Raw genomic sequence first — 24,146 nt, 5'->3', positions numbered from 1 at the left:
TGTATTCTGAATACCACCTTTTTAAACGGTAACTGTAACGGAATACAGTTACTCATATTTTGTATTTTAAATACGTAACGGCGGTACATGTATTCTGTTACTCCCCAACACTGCCCATACTTATGTGTTGTACCGAGTGAATCGACTGAAAGGGAACGAATAGTTATGTCTATAACTTCTGTTCACTGAAGGAGAGGAACGAGGTACAACACAAGGTGGCCCCACTGAGCAGTTTGGCTCGGTGAAGAGCGGCTATCGAACTGAGGGATGACTGTGATGACAGCGGCTATATGTGCAGGCGGGGCCGTGCGCGTGTCATCATACGTCATCTGCCTTAAAGCCGTGAATAAAGGTTTCTTCAGCCACGACACGCGAGGGCGTGATATCCCATACTTATGTGTTGTACCTTGTTCCTCTCCTTCAGGGAACAGAAGTTATAGACATAACTATTCGTTATCCCTCAGTCCTTTACTGTATATTTTGCTTCCAAGAAGCCAGATTTGTAATTTTTTAAAGTGCTTTTCAGCAATAGCTCTCCAGGCTTTCTGAAGTTGTTGTTAAGTTGTTAAGCCACATAACCCCAACTTATGAATCACTCAAGCATAAAAAAGGTCCCCAACTCAAGGGATAAAACAGTGTTGTTTCGGCACATAACAGATAACTTCGCTTAGACAAATTTGAAATTGAATCTTTAACCTTTCTGTTTACAGCAAACTGACGCAAAAACATATAATTTGCTAACTTATCTTTAGTTGAATCTACATGTCAAAGATAACACAGTTTGACAGGCATAAAATACTATTTTTGCACCAACAATGTGCTGTTAGCTGACAACTCGGCATATCTCAGTATGGTTTGCAGTGTGTCCTTAAACAATTTGAGGAAACTGGACAAGTGGAAGACAAAAGAACAAGTGGCAGAACTAAAAAAACATCTTCAGCAGATGTTTAGCTTTCAAAAAGACATTTTTAAAAAATCCAGTAAAGACCGGAGGTATGACCTGAGAGAGGTCATACCTACCAGAGATGCATCTGGTAATTTACTGTTCATTGAAGCCTCATCAGAAATGGTGTCAGTTGAAGGCTGGCTGACAAGAAGCCATTTATAAGGAATGGAAACAAGGAGAAAATTACACAAGAACGCAACTGAAAATCAATGGCAAAGGGTCTATTGGAATGATAAACCCAAATATGACATTTTTGATTAATTATTGTCAATACATTTAGAGGAGGTAGGAGAGAGGCAGCGTACAACAGTGCGTGTCTACAGCCATCTGTAAAACACAGTGGAGGCTCTGTGATGGTTTGCGGCTGCATTTCACCCAGAGGTGTTGGGGATCTCCTTAAAATCGATGGAACTATAAACACAGATTTTGATCAGTCATGCCACACGACACCATCTGGAAAGCACTGCCAATGCATTAAAAGCATACCTGGATAAGGAAAACTCACTGGATTAAGCTCCCCAGAGCTTCGACCCCCAACATTATTGAAGCAGCTTGGGATCATATTTGTAACAAACAAAAGAAAAAGCAGAAACATCCAAAGAAAAGCTTTGAATGTCCTTCAAGAAGCCAAAGGATACTTACAGAATTTCCAAGATAGCTTGAGAGAGTTCAGACTTGAAGAATTAAGGTAGTGACACCAAACGTTGACTTTCAAGCTTATAAGAATTGTATGAACTCTGTAATTGCTTTATACTTTACTGTATATTATAATATTTCCATATATGCACACGTTTCAATAAATTGCTACACCTACTTCACATTTCCCTAAAGAAATGAGGGGTAGCTCAAGACTTCTGCACACTACTGTGAACATAATTTCAATATTTTCTTTAAGGCCTTCCATTAAGGGTCAGTACAAGAAATAATAATATTTTTTATCACTTTGGATAAATAACTGATTTTCCACCATCATCAAACAAAATATATATAAAAAAGACCGTCTAAAAAGAAATCTTCCACTGTCAATTACACATTTTGCAAAGTGTACCTGGAATGATGACAACCTGAAGCACTAATAGTACCTGAGCTCCTCAGGAATTCAGTCCAGCAGAATTTCTCAGTAACGTCTGTCTGGATGCCTGTAATATAAACACAGAGACAGCCATAGTGAACTTGATAAAAAATAGTGCAAAGTGCTCCAAATTATCAGTGATCCAAAATACAATTTTTGTGTTCTGTGTAAAAAGCACTTCAGCATGATCACTCTCTGGGGACAAGCCTGAAAATTAAGCTTTTACTGGTTTGGGCTCAGCCATGCAGCTGTCCCGGGGGCTCTTGTCTAATCTATGAAGGGACACTATTTGCCAAACAAGGATACCGGTGGTAAACAACATGGAAGAGAGATTTGGGCTGTCCTACATGGTACGGTGGCCAATGGCAAGAGCAAACACAACTCTGTACTGCAGACAGTATGATAATGGAGGGAAAATGTCAAAACTGATTAGTGCAACACTTCAATGGTGAGTCAAGGATGCACAGCATCAGGCGAGGATGTCCATCCTGCAGAACTTACCTTGAGGCTGGACGTAGATTTTGCTGCTTTGGGACACCTTCAGAGGATAAAAATAAAAAAGAAGTGGTTAAAACAGCTAACAGAACGCAATCAGCAATTATTGGCAGCGTTTGTTTATAGAAATTACATTTGATTATCACCAACTGTGCTTCTCTCTTTTTTTTATGTCCGACAATAGAGACAGCCATTTAAAGCTCTTTGTGTTCTAAGCATATTTAAACAGAGTACAAACTTTAAAAAGAGACTCAGGAAAGCAGTCGCTAAGATAATGCGGGTGCCGCAAAATAAATCAGAGGGGACGGGAAAGAAATTGACTGGATGTTATCACACCAGATCCATCCGCTATGTGTGTTTTCTGTCGCAATAAAAAGCTTGGCGATGCCTCTCAGTGCCTGTCCTGTCTACCAGCTGTCAGCACTAAATGGCAGAGATAAAGCACTCCACTTGCCTCAATCTGCAGCCTATGGCTGGAATCTAATCTGAAAATAAAACACTGTAATATTGTTTTAATGCCAGACTATTACGGGACAGGGCAGGATATTGTGTTTGTATAGTCAGAGCCCTTCTGCTGTATTTATTGACGCTGTCATTCTCCTGCCATCTGCAGATGTGCTGTAAAAATGTAAACAAAAACTTTCTCTCTTACAAGCTGCAATTAAGCGGACAGAGTAAGGATCTGGGTGAATTGAAATACATGAACTGCGGCCAAACATAGGGCATGTGTGAAAAAAGTGATATCTGCATGTGTAACCATCATGCGTCAAAGTTTAAACTGCATGTCAAATGGCTGGACAGCCCCACCTGAAAGCCCATCCCTCCTCCCACTGGGGGAGGGGGCATTTTTTGTAACTTTCTGCAATTATCAATCCAGAATTTACAACTTCTGGTTAGATGTGCAGAGATGAGGGAAAATAGTAATTCTTCTTTTCTCCCTTTTGTCACTAAATTTCATGTGTTCAACCCAATGCAACACTATCAGCGATCCTCAGAGAGATAGCCTAAAATGTGCTCGACTCAACTGAACCACGAATTACTTCAGTCAGTGTATCAAAAAACATAAGCGCATAATCATACCAAAAATAACTCTGCCTCTTCTTTCAGTTTGTCAGTAAATGCAACAGCAAACCTGATTGGGAACAAAGAAACACTTCATTATCACTGCTGTGCGAGGCATTTCAGCAAAACAAGAATTTTCACTATAGGCAGTAAATTATAGCCTTTTACAAGTCATAATGATTTTGACAACAATAAAAGGGGGGGAAAAGCTGTGCTAACAACACTAAAACACAGAAATCTGCAGGCAGAGCAGTATGGAAGCAGAAAAACTGCTTGTAGCTCGAAGCGAAAGGATTTCAGCACAAAAAGAGAAAGAATACAAGCTGGAAAATGAGGGGAATGTAGAGCAAAGAAACAAAAACTAAACAAAAAAACTGAAAGAAGATACTAATTTTCATTTGTAAGTGTGAATTATTAAATGGGCAAACAAGCCCTGGGCGGTGATGGGACTTTATGATCAAGGTTGGGATGAGATGGCACTAATAGTGGGAGGCGGGTGGACTGAGATGTTTGAAGCTTTGGAAAACAGGCTCTCGCACATTCCTCTAGAACAGGGATGGGCAACTCCAGGCCAGATATCACTCTGGGTCAGCACACCTGAATCCAATGATTAGTTCATTACCAGGCCTCTGGAGAACTGCAAGACATGTTGAGGAGGTTTAGCCATTTGAATCAACTGTGTTGGATCAAGGACATATCTAAAATCTGCAGGACACCGGCCCTCGAGGCCTGGAGTTGCCCACCCCTGCTCTAGAGGTCTTTTTCTAGATTTACTGCCATTTACTTTAATCAGCTAGAAAACTGAGACACTTCAGTGTGATGTCCGCTTGGATTAGAGCATAAAATTTAGATTAGCCAGATTAGCCATTAGCCTGCTAAACTAGTGGTTAGCTTGAATTCTTTCAGTCTTATTCTTTCCATAGATTGTTTATTAAAGATGGATGTAGTCTCAGTAGTTTGCGAGGTTGTGCTTTGAAGCCATTTTGGTATTTTGAACCTGGACATGATGAGGGAGGCGTGGACCTGACTGATAAACTAAAGGACGCTGCACAACGATTCAGGAGGAACCTCTCAGCCATAAGGTAGCTATGTCAGCAGAGCACACGCTGCTTTATCCTCTTGTTTGACTTTAATTGGGAAAAATTTGCAAAATCAACGTCATGTAGTTTCCAGTAAGATTTTAAATTAGCAACTGAGTCTATAATCAGCAAACTGTTTACCTTTTAATTATTTTTACTTTTAATTGTATTTATTAAATTGTTTTACATTGATTTATTTAAAAAACAAAAAAAACAAAACCCAAATAAAAAGATTTGGATCAAGAGGTTCGAGGGTCTATGCTAATAATGTGCAATGCCACTGATTTTCTTTTCGATACCAAATAAAATTCCGGTACTAAATAAGGATAATAAACTTAATGTGTTTGGAAAATCAAAACAAAAAGTACTGTATTTCCAATTATACCTTTATAATGAATACAAGACATCAGACTACTTGTTCTTATTGTTTAATTATGAAGAACAAACAAAAAAAAAAACCTGAAAACTCAACACCTACAGTTTACAATATTCAATTAACAATCAAAAATTAATATGAATGATTAACAATAATAATAATAATAATAATAAAGCTGAGGAACATTTTATTAATACATGTTATTATCTATCTTACATATGAAATATTTTAAGTTGAATTTGTTATTTTTTAAAGCCTACAATGTCTGTTTTACTGCAAGTAGGCTGTATATTTAATGACACCTACCCAATATAATCATTTTAAATGCTCTACAATTCTAATAAATGGGATTTCATAGTTTTAAGGATGCGGAGAATTCCCACCACTTATACATCAACACAAAGCCTAAGCCTAGATGTAAGTCACTTTCCAAAATTTAGCAAAGTGCTACACACATTTAGGCGATCCCAATAATATCATTACTTTCATTTTGTTCTTGTGAATCATAATCTACAAATTCACTCCAAATTGCAAAAAAAAAAGAATGAAAATCAATTCCAGAATATAAATATCTGTTATTGGTGGAATCAATGTTTAAGTATCGATCTACACACCGCTAATCCATGCAAACAGCTGTCTCGTCCCCTCCTGATCATTAGAAAGAATTCTGACTTGAAGCTATGTCCATCCTTTAAATACAGTCTATGATTCTTCATGCCCCAGAGGCCAGAAGATCTTGTACAGAGCCAGAGTTTTTGTGTTGTTTGTTTTTTTTTACCCCCAGTGAAAACCTGGAATTTATGTATTGAAGGAAAAAAATATTTTAAGCTTATATTCAGACAGCAGTGTTACTTGTGATTTGTTGTTATATCCAAGACTGAATAAAATACATAAAAATCACATGATTAGTGGATTAGAAGCTTTCTCATTTCATGTGAATAATTTTAATAAAAGATATGAAAGTGGTGACATTTACTTCCTGCTCGCACTTCAGGTTGGAGACATCTGAATCAAACCTTTATAAAAAGGAAGTTGGCAAAAATATGATATGACACATTACTAACATACTAGATATTAAACATGGATAAAGTCATGATTAATGATAACTGTCAAATTTGATATAATCAGCAGGTCCTTCTCATGGGAGACATGTTACAGGGTATTTCCTGTAATGAGCAGTCCTCTTGAAATGACACTCCAAAAATATAATGCATACATGATTAACGGCATGTGTAGGAATGAATATTGATGAGATTTTATTGATTGCAATGCACTTTTAAAAATCTTCTCAGTGACGTAACGCACTGTAGAAACAGAGCAGAAAGAAAGGCCTGCATCCGACTTGGTTGTGGAAAAGCTTCCCTGCATTGAGTTTGACCTCAGTGCTTTGCAATGCACAAATGTAATAAACACAAGAACTGATAAGCTTCTGCTAAATTGGACAATTTGAATTTCTTAGCTAGAACTGATTTTCCATTCCCACCTCTAATGCATCTGTGCTCCTTGTCCTATCGTAAGACGCTAACAAATGTGCTGTAGATGCAGCCTCCTAGTCTAATTAACAAAGCCAACAGATGATGCTGATATCACATTATTTATAATGTAGACTCTTTTGCAAATTGTGACTTTTCCGTTATTTTAAATGAAACTTTTCCAAAATCATTTTATAAATGGTATGGAATATGTATGATATGAAGGACTAAAGTTCATGTACTAAGTTTGGAGCCATCCGGAAGTTTTAAAATAGGAATTTGTAACAGTACAACATCACCTGGCTTTCAGTAGCACCTGTTCCATAACCACACGCTTCTGCTCCACTTTCACATCTTCATTTATGTCTGTGCCGCCAAAGATTACGCCAAAGGGTATTTCAATATCTATTGTAAAGAACAGACATAAAACAAAAAGGCAATGTGGGACTGAAAGCTGTACATTTGAAGACCCATTATCTGACAGCAAAAAAGAAAACGGATTTAAAATATACAGCTGATAAGTAGATGATATAACAGCAAGTCAGTTTACCCATGAGAAGTCTGCCCGCTTTGAAAAGATGAATAGCCAGTGCAGCTTCAAACTTGGGATGTTCAGAGACCAGATTTACCACATCAGCAGGAGACTGAAACTCTCGTGCGTCTCTGAGCTCGCAAGTGTGTCCTGCTGACTCAATGTAGGACCTAAAACATAAAATTAACATTTGCTTATGGAAGGCAGGAAGGAAGACTGAGCGGTTGAGCAAATTCATAATGGTTAAAGCCAGGAAACGTCTTCCGCTATTTGAGCTATTTTAACATGAAACAGTAGACGGACAAGTGTTACCAATCACATTAAATTAAGCTCAGTTCCTGTTAAGAACAGAAGCCAAGGTCACCGGCAACACCCGTGTTTACTGCTACTCATCTTAAGGTGTCTCATTACACGATAAGGTTTGTATTTGGAGCCAACTTGTTACACTTATTTCACAGTGAAGTAGGCGATTTTACCAACAACTCTTGCCCTGATGAAGTTAAATACTCCGTTATTGCGTCATAGTGTCACGCGCTAATTAATGAATCATACCAGGTATAAGAACCAGCTACACTTAGCAACTATGTTTGTTACCTTATTCTCTCAGCTGTAGTATGGTTCCCAGTTTGGGGGTTGAGACAGGCAAGGAAAAGTAATTTCATATCTCCTATGAAAGCAGGGCTGACGTGCTAATTAGCTACTTAACGCGAAATATTCGCGAAAAGCTGACGGCACCGATCGGGACATCTACGTTTCAATGAGCTCGCTTAGCCGAGCTCCAATTACATTTCCTTGTCCGTAACTTAACACGTAGCAGCACCTAAGGGCAAGGCTGATTCATGTTAGGGTTGCAAACAGACCGTCTACTGTAGTGCACCATGCTTGTAATGTTTACAAGTCCGTCTTCTATACGGCCCCCTGGAAACATGACTGTAAGCGGCGAAGTGCTGCCAGCCAATTTCACTTCATTTTCTTCTTCCTTTTTTTTGTTATGCCCATCCCCAAACCCCAAACCCTGTTGGTTCATGTTATATAATAACAGAATCAGCCGTAGCCAAAAAAAAAAGATTAAATTGCACTGCAGTGCCACTTCCTTCTCCCCTTGCTTAGCTCTGCGTAAGCGGAACAAATCCCTATATCACATGGATGGTGTTGCGCGCCTCGATTTGCAGTACCCGTCGCGTAAGTTTCATTTTCAGATCGTCTCCACAGCAACGCAAGAGTGACAGCTTTTGACTGAGCTATGTGTCACGCGACAGAACTGTGACATTGTTTTTCTGTTGACACCCAGTTCTCTTTTCATAAAGTTCAGCTTTTAGACAGTACAAACGAAACATTTGAGCGGTTAGTATGATCTAGATTGATGGAGACAACCGAAGACCTCTGGGACGTGTTTCTGTCATTAAAGGTAAGGTAATGAGAAACTTTAACAAGCTGATGTGGTGTTTAAGCTAGCTTACTTCAGGTTTGTAATAAGCTAAAAACCTATATGACAAGAAAATGGGCTCTTTGACAATTTAGATGTTGTGAATCCGGTACAGTTTTTTGTGTTTGTGCTGCGGTGTCACCGTTTGGTTTATATTTGTGTTTTATCTTCAGGTTTGAACTCTTAAAAATAAGGAAGAAACTCCATTCCACTAAGTTGGGCGAGAATGGCTAACAACAGGGACGCCAATGAGAGCACCCCTCTTTTGGACTCAGACACTGAGAGCAGACCTTCACCACCGTCAGTCTTCGAGGGAAGAAGACTGGCATGTGCGGCCATCCTGCTGGCCGAGTCACTAGAGAGGATTGCTTTCTATGGCATAACGTCAAACCTGGTTCTTTTTCTGAATGGTAGTCCTTTTTATTGGGAGGGCACTCAGGCGAGCCAGGCACCACTCATGTTCATGGGAGTAACTTACCTGATTTCACCATTTGGAGGCTGGTTGGCCGATGCATACCTCGGAAAATTCTTGACCATTGCTGCAAGTTTGGTTCTGTACATTTTTGGCATGCTGTTTTTCCCTTTTATTTCAAACGAGGGCACCAGGATACACCTGTGCGGGGAAGAAATGGCATTTCCTGTGCAGCCTGCTGAGTGTCTGAACACAAACGTTACCACTCCAAAAAACGTTACCTGCCCCATTCGTGCCCCATATTGTGGCCCAGCAGTCTATGGTGGACTTTTCTTAATTGCCTTAGGTGTGGGTACTGTGAAGTCTAACATCACTCCATTTGGGGCAGATCAGGTAGAGTATAAACAGCACTACTATGAGTTATTACAGTTTGTATTAATTAGTTAATACCTGGAATTTCCTGTTACCAGAAGGCTATAACCTGAACCATTAGCTTTCTGGAATTGGCTTGTATAAAATATGTAGTGGGGACATCAATGAAGTCAGACATGTGATGGGACTTTAGCTGCGCCATGACATTTCTCTGAGACATGCTCTTGATTATCATGGCTACTCATGGCTGTCACCATTAAAAACTAAACATTTTGAAGCATCTTGTAGAATAGACAACACATCTCTCTGGAACACATGCACAAACGGAGACATTTATAAACACTTCTTCAATTGTTCTTAGTTGGTAATAAGAAGTGAAACACACATCTGTCAGTTTAGTATCAAAATTATCTAGAGGGCCCTCCACAACATGCAATCATGGAAGTGGGAAAGTTCATCAATGGGGTCATTGTTTCTCAGAGTTATCTAATCAGGAAAGGATAAAATGTTTCAAGGGGAGCTGGCAGACTGAATATGATTAGTGCAATGTTATGTTCAAATACACAACACACAAAAGACACCGCTTTTTTTTTTTTTGGTAAAAGTCCACTAACCTTAAAGCAAATGCAATGCACCATGAGGTTACTTTTTCCTGCGTACTGAAACTGAAAGTTTTACCTCACACAGACAAAATTTTCCCATTAGTGATCCTCCAACTGAAAGTCCTTGGTGCGTGGGAGATTTGAATATTTAAGAGAAACAGAAGAGTCCCTGTTAAAATTGGCCTCATTCCTAATAACGACACCCTCTCACAGCGTAAAAAAATTATCATACTGATTGTTGTGATTTCCCCTTTTAAATACAGTGCATTTGCATGAAAAAAAAGGTTTGTGACCTCTTTGGAATTACCAAACCTGGACTTGCAGTTTTGTCAGTCATGATACTTGGTCTGATCTTCAGTGACAATTGTAAAGAAACACAATCTGACTGAACATATAGCACAAAAAGTTGGATTTATATTATTTTATTGTTTGTAGCAACTCGTTGTTGAACCTCCTTTAGCAGCTACAGCTTTCACATGGGGGCTGTTTCCGGTAGCTGCTCATAAGACGATTTAATGTTTGTTTGCTAGTTCACCCAACCTTTCCTTTAAAACACAGACAGCTGCTCTTTAATTCAGTGATAACAAGCTATCCAAACAATGATGTTGGTTCAACCAGACTTTAAAGTTGGGATGATGGTGTTGTCCACCTTTTGATAAATCTCTTCATGCATCACTGATCTAGAAATGTCATTAAAAATTTGTAGATCTTCTAAGCTTTCCAACTAATGGCCGGGTCTGGTTGTTTTGCTAGTAGTGTGTTTTCCCTTGAACCCTGTTATCCAGTTGTGGAAATATCTACAGGTGTTACCACTCGGAGACAGATTTATTTTAATTGTAAATATTTCATTAGTTTTATTTTGTGTTGAGAGTTTATTCATATTTAGTTGAATTTTCATTATGTAGGGGTATTTGTCAGGGAAATATTCAAGAAATTTAGAAGAAGTATCACTATAAAAACACAATTTCTGTGTCATGTATTCACACTACACCAAAACATTCTAATGTGTGTTGCTCTGACAAAGACTAAAACATATTTCCTCTTGTAGTTTCCTACTTTTTGCGTTAAGTTTAGTTTTTATTTCAGGTAACTTAAATGTTTTTGTAACTATAGTCTTGCTTCAGGTCTTTAGAAAAAAGCTTTTATAGCCTTTTGTAGCTTCATATATCTCTAAATGCTTTTACAATCGAGAGGGAGGTGTTCATCGTTTATGTTAACAATCAAAAGTCAGACTTTTATGCCTTTTTTATATGGGGGGCACCCCAACAACGACCCAGCCTCATTTTCTTAATTGGATACCACTGAGGTTCACACAGAGTTGCGAGTTTAGTTAAGTTGTGTTTACTATAATTGTGACCTATATGAAGCCTGGACAACATTTTATGATTAATCATTGCAGAAATCCCAGTAATTTCAGACAACTGACAAGAATTTATTTTTCCAGCTATGCCATGAGGGAATTACTTTCATAAGTGACTCTGCACAAATGCACTGATGAACCCCAGAAAAATTTATGCTGAATATATTGACCTTATGTTCAGCATGTTTTAGCTGTACCAGCATCTTTTGTGCTTGTATATAAGCGACATATCCATCAGGAATTGAGAAAATCTTTTCACTCAAAAGAATAACTGTATGTGGGATGGATCGGATGATAATATTATGTGTTGGCATAGACAGCTATTGAAGCGTTACTAAGCCAATATTATAACCTTTAATTGTAACCTTTTAAAGAATGCTAAAAACTACAATAAGCAGATAAAGAATAAAGAAAACGTTGCTTCTATTGTTCTGCTCATTTCACTCAGCTGAGATGATAAAATGATAAAGTTATTATAAAGTTTGCACAGTATTGCTATGTATATTTTACTATAAATGTGGCAAACGTGTTGACTCATGCAAATTGGTATTCAGCTTGTGATCACTGTTTCTCTTTGTTAGTGACAGTTCACGGTTGTGTTTTGATCATTTTAGGTTTTTACAAACTGTACTTTGTACTATATGTTATAGCTTTGAGTTATGCAGCCATAGTTTAAATCAATTTAAACCCTGTTTCTTGGCTTTGAAACCTAATCTTTTATATCAGACGACTTGTGACTTCACTTATTTTTTTATAACAATCAGATGCTGGTAGTTAACTTACAAACTCATGACAAACCACTGTTGCAAAGTTCAGAGTACACTTACTCTTCTTACACGCTCTTTTTGTTTGGATTAAAGAAAAGAAAAAACGTCACCCTGTGCTTTGTGTGCTCGCAGGTCAAAGACAGAGGACCAGAGGCCACTCGCAGATTTTTCAACTGGTTCTACTGGTCTATTAACTTGGGTGCCATCCTGTCACTGGGAGGTGTGGCCTACATCCAGCAAAACGTTAGCTTTGAGGTTGGCTACATCCTTCCTACTGTGTGCCTTGGGATCTCTTTCCTGGTCTTTCTCCTGGGGCGTATGGTTTTCATCAACAAGCCCGCAGATGGAAGTGCCTTTACTGACATGTTCAAGATCCTGGCTTTTGCCTGCTGTTCACAGAAACCAGTGGAGCCAAACCTGCTCCGGTAAGAGTGACATTTCATACAGTAATTAAATACATATACAAACAAAGCACACCCAGATCAGTCTCAGTGGGACAGCTTCCTAAAGTAGTGTAGTGACGTTAGTTGGATGGTGACTGTGAACCAGTGGAATAAAATGGCTCTATTTTATTGGTAGAGCTTTATGTTAAAACCTCCTTTGATCCACCTGTATAATTCTTTTTTTCCCCCCATTGGTTCAGGCATTCATCTTCGTTCCATGTGGTTAAGTTATTCTGAAGTGCGGATACTTGACTTTGAACCAAAGTAGCACTATTAGCTCATAAACTTGACATTGAATATTTTAAGTTGGGCAGTCCTGCTGCCTTTCAAGAATTTCTTATTAAGGCATTTTCTCCAGAGATGGGGATTATAGGCTTTAGAAAAAAAGTTTCTTTCATATCTCTAGAAGTGCTGTTGTTAAAGGCCGAGAGATTCACATAAAAGGCTGGTTAATTTGCCACTTAAAGAGCACAGACCATTTCTAGTTTATTCTGGATTTATTTTTGCTTTATGCCATTAATTACACTGTATTTTTAAACTATTTCAATCAGGTTTATGTTTATTAAATTTTTCCTGTGAAACAGCAAACCGGCACTACTGGACAGTGCCAAAGTGACTTACGGAGGGAAATTTCCTGAAGAGAAAGTAGAGGAAGTCAAAGCACTGGTGAAGGTCCTTCCGGTTTTCTTTGCTCTTATTCCGTACTGGACTGTATACTTTCAGGTAAGATCAGCCGATATAAAGTTAGATCCAAACATTAACACAGTATTGCGCATGATGAGAAATGCAAAGTGAGAACACAAGAGATATGTGCACACACATTATCAGGTAAAACATTGTTTGTGTCAAAACTGGAGAAGAATGGTGTGCACCAGACACCCTGGTGATCACAAAGTGGAGAACGACTTCACGCTGAGACTTTAATCTCCTTTTCGCATTACAGATGCAGACAACGTACATCCTGCAGAGCCTCCATCTGAAGATTCCTGATACGACCCCAAACAGCACTTCTGACTTCTCTAAGGTAAACTGAAGTGGAGACACTCTCCTGCACCTCTTTCCTGTTTAATTAACAATTTTAGTGCCATTGTGCTCTGACTTGATTTGTGCTGTGGCACTCTTAACTGTTCTCTAATTCTCTGTAGTTAAACATAACAGCGTGGAGCTCTAGCCTGCTTTCTCACAAGTGGTTTTGATCTATATTTTTTACTGCTGAAACTAAAGGAGTCAGTAGGCCACTGACACACAACAGCTGGAGGCAGCAGCAAAGGCTGATAATGCAACGGGGATTAAGTGAGAACTTCATAGACTAATGCCTCACAGATTAGCAACTGGCTGGCATTGTATCTCACCACAGCAGCGCCTCCACCTGTTTCTGTTTGGCAAATTTTGCTGGTATACCTGTCTCTCACTTTGCCTGATTCTATTTTCATTTTGGCAAATTTAAGTTTTCGTTTTATAGTGGCACTAGAAAATAGAGAAAATTGGGTAGCAGGGAAGGACCAGTGGAGTGACATTCAGTAAATGGTCCAGCAAGGAATGGAGGAACCAGTGCTCAGGCATTTGTGCCTATGTGATACACGCCCAATACTTGTCTATCAGGACAACTGTAGTAGATTAGATGTTGAGCGCTGCGGTGCTTTGATGACTGAAAATCAAAAGGTTCAAAAGCAATGAAATTAACTTGAGTAGTAACAGCAGCTTATGTAGTGCAGTAAGTCTGTTCATATTTCTGAACAGGCATGCTTGAGGTGATTGTGAAGTGTACCGACTTCACAGAATTGTGAAGTGAAACACTTGTCGGTAAACCTCGCAGTCTGAGTTAGTGCTCTTGAAAAGCACAAAAATACTCGACTTGGAACATCGTGAAACTATGTTACATGGCTTTGTTTACTTGTGTAACATGTTTACAACTGTGTTTAAGAACTACATTTCTACAAAGTTTTCCTAAGTGCACCGTTTATCTGGTAGGAAAAAATGGAACTAGGTCCTTCCTGCTACCGGCCTCGACATTTGTCATTATCAAAAGGGAAGTGAGAATAGATGTCTCGTCTCACCTGACACATTTCAGTGGCCAACCTGAACAAAAACTGTCTCTTTGGAGAAATGGCACCCATACTACTATAACTACTACTCTGAGGTTACAATTTATGAATTTAGAGTAATTTTTTGACTAGTTGCTTTATTTTTGGGTTTGATTGGCAATTTGAAAACAAAACTATGTGAATTTGAAAATCACATTTTAAAATTAAAACTGTTTTCATGGTAACCCACAATAAATTCAATACTTCGTGCCCTGTTACTCGTTCAGAGGATAAACAATGTATTATTCGTCTGCAGAGATTACATATTTCTATAAGCTTTTTTTTTCTAATCTGTTACAATAGATTATAAGGGTTAGAGCAGTGAAGCTGCAGGAAACTTCATTACATGGTTTAGAAATCCCCCCAACGTCTCACACCAACTTGGACATAGTAATCAAGTATATGTTTCTGCAGTTATCTCAGAAATGCTTTGCAGTGATCTAAAATTATTTGTTCCATTGTTCTTCTGTCTTTAAATTTGTTTTTTTAATTTCTTAAAAACTTGTTTTTAAAATCTCTCAATATCTCAGTATTAAGTTAGGCGTATGTACAAACTGAAAATGCAGAACTGCGTAGAGTACACAAAAGAGGCTGCAGACATTTGCTGGAAGCGTGTGGTGGCTTCTCCCAAACTGAATGGCCATTGCAATTCACACAGTTGTGTGCTCTCAGAAACAGCCACGTTGTATATCTACTGGGAGTGCAGAATTATTAGGCAAATGAGTATTTTGTCCACATCATCCTCTCCAAGCTGTATAGGCTCGAAAGCCTACTACCAATTAAGCATATTAGGTGATGTGCATCTCTGTAATGAGAAGGGGTGTGGTCTAATGACATCAACACCCTATATCAGGTGTGCATAATTATTAGGCAACTTCCTTTCCTTTGGCAAAATGGGTCAAAAGAAGGACTTGACAGGCTCAGAAAAGTCAAAAATAGTGAGATATCTTGCAGAGGGATGCAGCAGTCTCAAAATTGCAAAGCTTCTGAAGCGTGATCATCGAACAATCAAGCGTTTCATTCAAAATAGTCAACAGGGTCGCAAGAAGCGTGTGGAAAAACCAAGGCGCAAAATAACTGCCCATGAACTGAGAAAAGTCAAGCGTGCAGCTGCCAAGATGCCACTTGCCACCAGTTTGGCCATATTTCAGAGCTGCAACATCACTGGAGTACCCAAAAGCACAAGGTGTGCAATACTCAGAAACATGGCCAAGGTAAGAAAGGCTGAAAGACGACCACCACTGAACAAGACACACAAGCTGAAACGTCAAGACTGGGCCAAGAAATATCTCAAGACTGATTTTTCTAAGGTTTTATGGACTGATGAAATGAGAGTGAGTCTTGATGGGCCAGATGGATGGGCCCGTGGCTGGATTGGTAAAGGGCAGAGAGCTCCAGTCCGACTCAGACGTCAGCAAGGTGGAGGTGGAGTACTGGTTTGGGCTGGTATCATCAAAGATGAGCTTGTGGGGCCTTTTCGGGTTGAGGATGGAGTCAAGCTCAACTCCCAGTCCTACTGCCAGTTTCTGGAAGACACCTTCTTCAAGCAGTGGTACAGGAAGAAGTCTGCATCCTTCAAGAAAAACATGATTTTCATGCAGGACAATGCTCCATCACACGCGTCCAAGTACTCCACAGCGTGGCTGGCAAGAAAGGGTATAAAAGAAGAAAAACTAATGACATGGCCACCTTGTTCACCTGATCTGAACCCCATTGAGAACCTGTGGTCCATCATCAAATGTGAGATTTACAAGGAGGGAAAACAGTACACCTCTCTGAACAGTGTCTGGGAGGCTGTGGTTGCTGCTGCACTGATGCATCCAGGCTCGCTGATTTGTTTTTGTTTTGTTTTTGAATGTCAGAAATGTATATTTGTGAATGTGGAGATGTTATATTGGTTTCACTGGTAAAAATAAATAATTGAAATGGGTATATATTTGTTTTTTGTTAAGTTGCCTAATAATTATGCACAGTAATAGTCACCTGCACACACAGATATGACCCTAAAATAGCTAAAACTAAAAAGAAACTAAAAACTACTTCCAAAAACATTCAGCTTTGATATTAATGAGTTTTTGGGTTCATTGAGAACATGGTTGTTGTTCAATAATAAAATTATTCCTCAAAAATACAACTTGCCTAATAATTCTGCACTCCCTGTACTGTGCCTCATGACAGCATGTGATAAAAGAATCCTATACTATCATTTATGAAAGATTAAAGGCTCTTCCTCTCCTTAAATGTAACAGTACTTGTAGCTGAAAAACAGAGCATTCTTATTGAAATTATAATTGCATGTAATGTGTTCCCAAACCCCTAATAGTGTAATTTTACTGCTTTCGTGACTCCCACATTAACCCCAAGCCAACTTTTACCTTTTAACAGACAAAAATGAATACATATTTCAAATGTAATATTATTGCATATATTAAAAGCATGCTTCAATAAATCTTGTTTCATGCTGATCTAAAGGGTGGTCTAGGGAAATAATGGCTAAAATGCTCACAACCTGCCATGTGCAACCATATTTTTATTGGATACTTTTTGATCCCTAAATGGTGGCACTATCCAATTTTCTCAAGATAAAGAGCAGCAGAAAATATAAATCTTGCAATAAGTCTTCATCATTTCCCAAATTGCTAAATCAGTGTGTATGTGTGGTTTTGTTTTGGGGAAGTGGGGAAGAAAACAAAAAAAAAAACACACGGAGATTTGTGAGATTTGGGCCTGCTGAGACACCTCAGTCATTCATGCCAGCCTTGCCTTGGCAAAGAAGAAGTCTCATTTAGCACTTCCTATCATTTTGAATATGATAATGTACAAACAAGAGAGAAAAACACTCTCTAAGGAGCTGCGTACAGATTGCCAGCGGTCGCTCTAAGAAATGGAAATTCAATTTGAGAATAAATGATCCTATCAGAAGTGTTAAACCAGAGACACATCAGGAGCTCAGATGGCACTTGGAATTTGAATTGCACAAAACAAAACAAACAAAAAAAACTCTGCTCCAGCAGTCTGCACTGTTACACTGCTCAGTCAGTGAGATATTGCCTCAACTTGTAAATACTTTGTATGCTTATAGTGGAATTTCTGTTTGATTGATATGTCATCCAGTCTGTTTACACAGTGCAATTATTCCTTCCAAAGATTACGCTTTATCGTGATAATTCAGAATCAGTTTTGTCAATTTTGTCTCACATTTAAGCTTTAATAGATTGGAATGTAAAAAAGAGAACTTATGAATCCTATTAATACTAGTGCTGCTGCTGCTACGGCTGTGAATAATAAGCTGAATATTTATTCGGTATTGACTGCCTGCTTGCATTACTATACATGCTATTTATGTTTTGTTTTTTAAATTGCTTCATGTTTTGCTTTTGACCACCTGGGGGTGCCAGAGCAGTATCAAGTCTGAAGGATGCACAGACTCCAGTGAATGCAAACATTTGGCGAACTGTGTAGTTTTCATACTTTTTTGCCTTTTGTTCTCTTTCATCCCATGTTTCTCCCCCTGGATTCCCCAGATGACGTTCCGCTTCCCGCCTGCTTGGCTCACCATGTTTGACGCAGTGCTCATTATCATGCTGATTCCCCTGAAGGACAAAGTGGTGGACCCAATCCTGAAACGGCGCGGCCTGCTGCCCTCCTCCCTGAAAAGGATCGCAGTAGGGATGTTCTTTGTCATGTGCTCGGCCGTGGCAGCGGGTGAGTGCACCCGCAGCCGAGTTCTCTGTACATGTCACTTAAATAGTACAAACACAACTAAGTAAAAAGGCAAAGTTGGGTGTTATTTTCTGTGGCAGATGGAACATACAATCAGCAGTTCCAGTGCCACATCTACTCCATCTATATTTTCATTACTTTTGGTAACATGGCTTTAATACAAAGCTGCTTCACTGACATGACTTGAATATGGTCACTGAACTTTTTTTTAAAATTTTTATTGCTATTCTGGTGTTGCTTTATGTGGGACTCGAAAGATGGTTTGTCACAGATTTATAGTCTATTCCAGAATCCCATGACTTTCCATCTGGCAAAGGAAAAGCAGCAGATATTGTCCCCCCTCACTCAGTAGCTTATAGAGAGCGCTGTGGCATCTAACTTTTTAGTCCTGTGTGACTGCACCAGCCGTGCTCAGTCGTGTTCTTTTCCAGTCTGTAGATTGTTTTCGAAAGCTTCAGCCAGGCCTGTCAGTGGTTGCTGCTGCACTGATGCATCCAGGCTAAAATGTTTCGAGCATGAAGGCAGGAAGAAAAGCCAATCAGTCTACATTGTATTCCACAAACGCTCCACTTTTTCTTACACAGAAATGCAAATGTGCAAAATGAACATATTTTACTATTAGTGATCCTTAGATATTGACTAGTGTGGTTTTATAGATGGGGAATAATGCACTTAATGAAAATAAACAGCAGTTGTTGGGGATAATTGTGAGGGAATCTCGGTAGAACTGGCCGTTCTTTCATCTCATTTCATTTCATTTTTGAGTTTGGTCAAATGTCTTAACAACAGTTTCCACGACAAGCATGCTTTGTATCCTTATATAGCACAAGCAAGCCGATTCTACAGTTTTCAACAAAACACAACCGAAGTGTCATAACATTAGCTCACGATTATTTTATGGTATGTTTTACGTCTGTTTTTACAAACTGGTCTTATCTCCACGTATGATAAACTTGTTTATTCTTGCTCCTTTATGGTCATCTGATAGCAGAATGTGTAAAAAACACAACAAACCCCCAAAACCCAGCAACTTAATAAATTAAAGCTCACCTCATCAAAACAGTGAGTGTAAAAAGAAGACTGTAGAGTCCTCAAATGTTCTAGTGTTGATTGGCAGAGTAAGACCATCAAACAAATCTTTTTCAATCAACCTGATGCGGTAGAATGATTATTAACCAAATCTGTAGTGTTTTTTTTTCAGTTTAAATATCAGAGGATGTGAGGTTTCTGACAAGTAAAGGTCTTTCTAATATTTTCATTTTCATGTTCCAAAGCTGGTTAGCTGTTTGCTTTTCCATTTGACTCACTGAAATAAAGTGCAGCACTTGCATTTAAATTCAGGCAAAATAAACTCAGAATATTGCAGAAGGCTGTTTTGAGTTCTGGGAGTGGAGAGAATGTGTTTATGGTGTGGGAATTGGACAGATGAGTACACAACTCGTGTGCGACAAATTTCTGACCTGGATTCCAGGAGACAAATCGGAGGACTCTGTCAAAGTTTTACAGTAATATGCTTTGTAAAGTGAATTACTGAGATGCAGTATAATGATATTGCATCTGCAGCTTATTTGAATAATTATTCAGACAGCAGTAATTTGCAGAGCCTGTGCACCGTTTATCCCCAGAACTGACTCGATTCACATTTGTTCAGTTACGCACACTGACTCCTGGGAGCTGCCTTACACTGTTATTACATTTCAAGCTGCATTCTAAGTTGACTTTACTCGGTGCTTATCTGTAGCGGTCCAAAAGCTAAAATCATGAAGTTCAAAGACTGACAGATGGATAGCTGTGAATGTCCAAGTGTGGCACCTTTTATCCACAGACTAGATAGTTGTCACACATGACACTGCCGGCACGCCACACCGCTGCTCCTCGGCGGTAGCATCTCTTTCATCTTGTTGTGTATTTGTCTGGATTGGTGCAGCAGTATTTTACACAGTGAAGCTGTATGTGCTGACACACGTGGTACAAGGACAGGTGGACTACCCATGCAGTGAAAAGGGACTACTGAAGGCATGCTGCTAAGTAGACAGTGGACTGTTTCTGATCATTTATGTACAACGCTCCCAGACTTTGGCCACATGCTGACCAGCTCTCAAAAACTATGCTGACATTGTTTTTTCTGTTGTTTTTTTGTTTGTTTGTTTTTTAGCATGCTGTCTCACTTTTCTCACTTTATGTCTGATCTCATTTGGTTAAAGCTCAATGGCTATTGCACCCAAAGCATTTCTCTCTCTCACTCTTTCTCGCCCTCTTTCTCCTTTTTTTTTTTTTTTTTTTTCCAGAAAAGCTGGAGCAGAGTTTCCAGGGATCACGCTGGGTTGTCTGTTGTGTGATATTTAGTTAGGGTGGGTGGGGGGGAGCAGAGATGTGTGCGTTTATAGAGTGCGACTTGCTCGGGGCAGCTCAGTGGCCGTGCTGTTCGAGATGGACAGCTGGTATTATAGGATATCCGGATTACAAGGCTACAACTCCTCTCAAATATAGCATTAAGTGCAGTTATGATAGGAGGCTGTCTCTGGGAGTTATCTGGAAATAGCCGCTGGTTACATGATAATAGCTATCGAATAAAGCTTTTAGGAAGCAGCGGCAGTTGATGACAACTGCCTGGTTCTTATTATTAAATCATCTGCACCGTCCCATTACCAGCTGCCAGAATATAGAAGCGTGCAGATGTGATCTTAATGAAGTGTAGGCTAGCCTTAAAATTAGCTAAATCCTTAATGGACTGTTCAGTGTTGAAAACTCTAAGTCTGGCAGCTTCTTGCTGTATGTTGGTGTCACGAACTTTAAAGTATCCTTTCCAAAATATATAAGCCTTTTCAAATTACCCATGCTAAATATAGCATGGGTAATTGGTGTGTGTGTAATAAATTTTAGGTCTTTTTTTTTTGCTTTCCCCTTAGTTAATTGTTCTTCCTTGCACTGTTTTCTGGGTCCACCCCATCAGGTATTTTGGAGACAAAGCGCCTGGAGATCGTCAAATCCAATGGTACCATTGACCAGATGCTTGGGAGCGTCATCTACCACGCGGCAGATTTGGCCATATGGTGGCAGATCCCTCAGTACGTGCTGATTGGAATCAGCGAAATATTTGCCAGCATTGCAGGTACAGCCAGTTGACATCCTCTGTGAAGTTTTCAAATAAATGCTAAACACTTTCATTTAATAGTGCGATCAGGTAAACATGATGACTCAGACAAATGGTAAAATGTCACATCCTTCTCCAGAGTAAGAGACTTGTACTTTGAGTTGATCAGCTTTTCCCTTTGAACATTCAGAATAGATTGGGGGCTAAAGCCCATTGTGCCTATTCCTGTAAGCACAATGCAGTGAAGACTAATGTGTAAATCCTTTTTGAACAATTTGTTTGATTTATTGCCATCCGGCACCAGCTTAATGTGTTTGTGGGTTGCAGTCCATACTCCAGAGTAAATAGCCCACAACATCAATTGATAATTGATTATCCCGATTTTATCACACTACTGCAAGACATTGTTAAGTAACGGAGCATTTTCCAAATAAGGAAAATGCTCCGTTACAGTAACTGCTTTTTAACAAACAGGGAGGAAAAAGCAAAGCTTTCATTTTACGTCCAGTGCTCTTGAAACAGATAGAGGAGATGGCGAGATGCATAAAGGTACAGATAGGTTATATATAGGTTATATTTGTAATTGCAGTGCAAGGTGGAGCGTGATATAAAGCTTTCACCTTTAATGTTTAATAGTGTGGTAAGCTGACATTTTTAGATATGCACCATCATATGCAATGACTCTTACATTGGGCCTTTTTCCTTCTACAAACAAGGGACGGCTCAGAGATAATACTAACAAATTGCACTGACACATATTCACTTAGTTAGCTTTCACAGCTGACACGCTGTTAATAAGGACGTGTTACACCATAGCAAATGAAAGTTTAATTATCAGTCCAGCAGTTTGATAGATCTGACATTTACATCTGCGTACATACACCAAAGAAGCAGAAAACGGCTCTTAAACATCCTATTAAGATTTCTTCTTATCAAATTGCACTTTTAAAAGGATTGTACTGCAGATTTACATTCATTTACATTTAAGATGACATAGTATAACAGGTTATTTGCACCTCTAATTTGTAATATTTTAAATAGGCTCATAATTTTTCATCCATCTCTATCATTTGTCCAGTAAGAAGCAGCAAATACGTTAAACTAATACTGGTAAGGCTTTGTAATTACATTCCTCTTTGTCAGCGTAGAAAATGTTACAATGGCTGAGATTGTTTGTGAACATTATTTAGTCGAGACAAGACGATTCTAAGAAGGCAATTCAACCGTATTTTTTTCTCCCCACAAAATGTTTTTGCTTCAAATTTCAAGTGTTTCATTTATTTATTTATTTATTTTTCTCAGAGAAATACATTTCCTGTCATTTATGTTTGCAAAAGCAATGAAAAAGAAAAGAATTGCATTGGATCAAGGCGGGTCAGAGTAGCTCTTGGTTCAAACAACAGCTACAGTCCTGTTCGTGATCATTTTCCAGGTATCGGCTCAAAACTGCTCGGTAAGAAACTCGCGAGAAATGAGAGTCATTTCATTTCTTGCGAGCCCTGGTGTGAAGAGTAAATGCCTTTTCATTAACAGCTTTGGGGAGAGCATATTGCCCCAGTAATACAATAATGTGGGGATTTGCTTTAATGCTGTTTGTGTTTATAAGAAATGCACTAAATGTGAAATTCTTTATGAAGTTGTTTTGCGTTGAATGGAGTAGCAGCTGTGGGCCATTTTTATCCTTTAGCATGCAGACATACAAAATAGGGCAATATACCTCGCATTCTGCTTATCTATCTAATTGGAATCTGTATTTTTTTGCTTACTTTCTCTTGCAGTCATTGCCTTAGTGATTCAACTTTGTTAATCCCTCTAGGCATGATTGAGTCATTCTCCCACTACTATGAAATGTCCTACAACATATTGTGTGGTCTCGGTGTAGTACATTCTTTATTTCTTACTTAAGAGTGAAAATGAGACCATTAATATTTAGGACTTGAAGGAATATCTGGTCAGTCCAGTTCCCTCAGAAAACATTTGTCATCTTTAAAAATCTCTGGAAACTGAAATCTGTTTAATGAGCTTGGGTATTATACAACCCTTGAGCGGAAATGCATAAGGCTTCTATAAAACACTGGAACTTGCGTAAAGAGAGTCCCTATGAAAGTCAAATCTGGGATTTGACAAAGCTATAGGGATCCTTAAAATAAACTTGCTCTCCCCTCTCTCTCTCCATCCCACAGGGCTTAGTTCAAGACAAAATGTCTGACAGAATTGTGGCATGTGTCTGGTAAAGAGGAATATTTCCCCTTAGTCATCTTCTGTTTGAATAAATCTGTGTAAAACCTCTGGTGCTATCAAACTTTCTGACTGCAGTCCCCAGTCTTGTACAGCAATGGGTAATGCTTTCCACATATGCCACTCAAGTTCGTCTGCTTTAAGGTGGCAAGAAAATGCAAAACCCTCTCGTAAAAGAAAAGAAAATAGTGCCCGCAGTATTTTTAAACATGTTTTTTTTTTCTTATGAAAAAAGTAGAAGGCTTATGTTACTTTCTAAACCATAAAAAACCTCTGACCTTGGGAATAGAAAACAATATATACATCAGATATGTACATATGTATTCCCCTTCTGAGTGTTTTTGTGTTCCTTATTAAAATTAAACTTGTCATTCAACACTCCCTGAAAGCAGGTGAGGCATTTAGGTTATATAGGTTATTTTCATGCATACCCAGTGATAATGTTTGCCACATCTATCTGTGCCTTTTTATTCTAAAAGGATCCCTCTGCAGTCTTTCTTTCTTTCTTTCTTTCTTTCTTTCTTTCTTTCTTTCTTTCTTTCTTTCTTTCTTTCTTTCTTTCTTTCTTTCTTTCTTTCTTTCTTTCTTTCT

General features: G+C 38.8%; 2 protein-coding genes across 4 annotated transcripts in view; one reads left to right on the top strand and one right to left on the bottom strand.

Annotated features, from left to right (window-relative positions):
- The window catches only part of glt1d1 (glycosyltransferase 1 domain containing 1), a 36,720-nt gene extending 28,479 nt beyond the window's left edge, over positions 1–8,241 (bottom strand). For both annotated transcript variants that reach the window (XM_005729549.1, XM_005729550.1), the window contains exons 1-6: positions 7,629–8,241; positions 7,053–7,204; positions 6,802–6,907; positions 3,594–3,645; positions 2,520–2,556; positions 2,029–2,085 (exon numbers count right to left, since the gene is read on the bottom strand). In XM_005729549.1, coding sequence (XP_005729606.1) covers positions 2,029–2,085; positions 2,520–2,556; positions 3,594–3,645; positions 6,802–6,907; positions 7,053–7,204; positions 7,629–7,696 — 472 coding nt within the window. In that variant the 5' untranslated portion in view covers positions 7,697–8,241. The remainder of the gene's footprint in view (positions 1–2,028; positions 2,086–2,519; positions 2,557–3,593; positions 3,646–6,801; positions 6,908–7,052; positions 7,205–7,628) is intronic.
- The window catches only part of slc15a4 (solute carrier family 15 member 4), a 36,023-nt gene continuing 19,238 nt past the window's right edge, over positions 7,362–24,146 (top strand). The window contains exons 1-7 of one of the 2 annotated variants that reach the window (XM_013909917.1): positions 7,362–7,453; positions 8,634–9,265; positions 12,106–12,398; positions 13,001–13,139; positions 13,360–13,440; positions 18,025–18,205; positions 21,177–21,335. In XM_013909917.1, the coding sequence (XP_013765371.1) occupies positions 8,687–9,265; positions 12,106–12,398; positions 13,001–13,139; positions 13,360–13,440; positions 18,025–18,205; positions 21,177–21,335 (1,432 nt within the window). In that variant the 5' untranslated portion in view covers positions 7,362–7,453; positions 8,634–8,686. Of the gene's footprint in view, positions 7,454–8,249; positions 8,443–8,633; positions 9,266–12,105; positions 12,399–13,000; positions 13,140–13,359; positions 13,441–18,024; positions 18,206–21,176; positions 21,336–24,146 lie in introns of those variants that run through there. The other variant, XM_013909916.1, reaches the window with a different exon arrangement.

Source organism: Pundamilia nyererei, unplaced genomic scaffold, assembly GCF_000239375.1.
Source record: "Pundamilia nyererei isolate P.nyererei 1_Seehausen unplaced genomic scaffold, PunNye1.0 scaffold00033, whole genome shotgun sequence".
In the NCBI taxonomy this organism is placed as follows: Eukaryota; Metazoa; Chordata; class Actinopteri; order Cichliformes; family Cichlidae; genus Pundamilia; species Pundamilia nyererei.
Note: the sequence above shows the minus strand (reverse complement) of the source record. Positions and strands in the feature narration are given on the sequence as shown.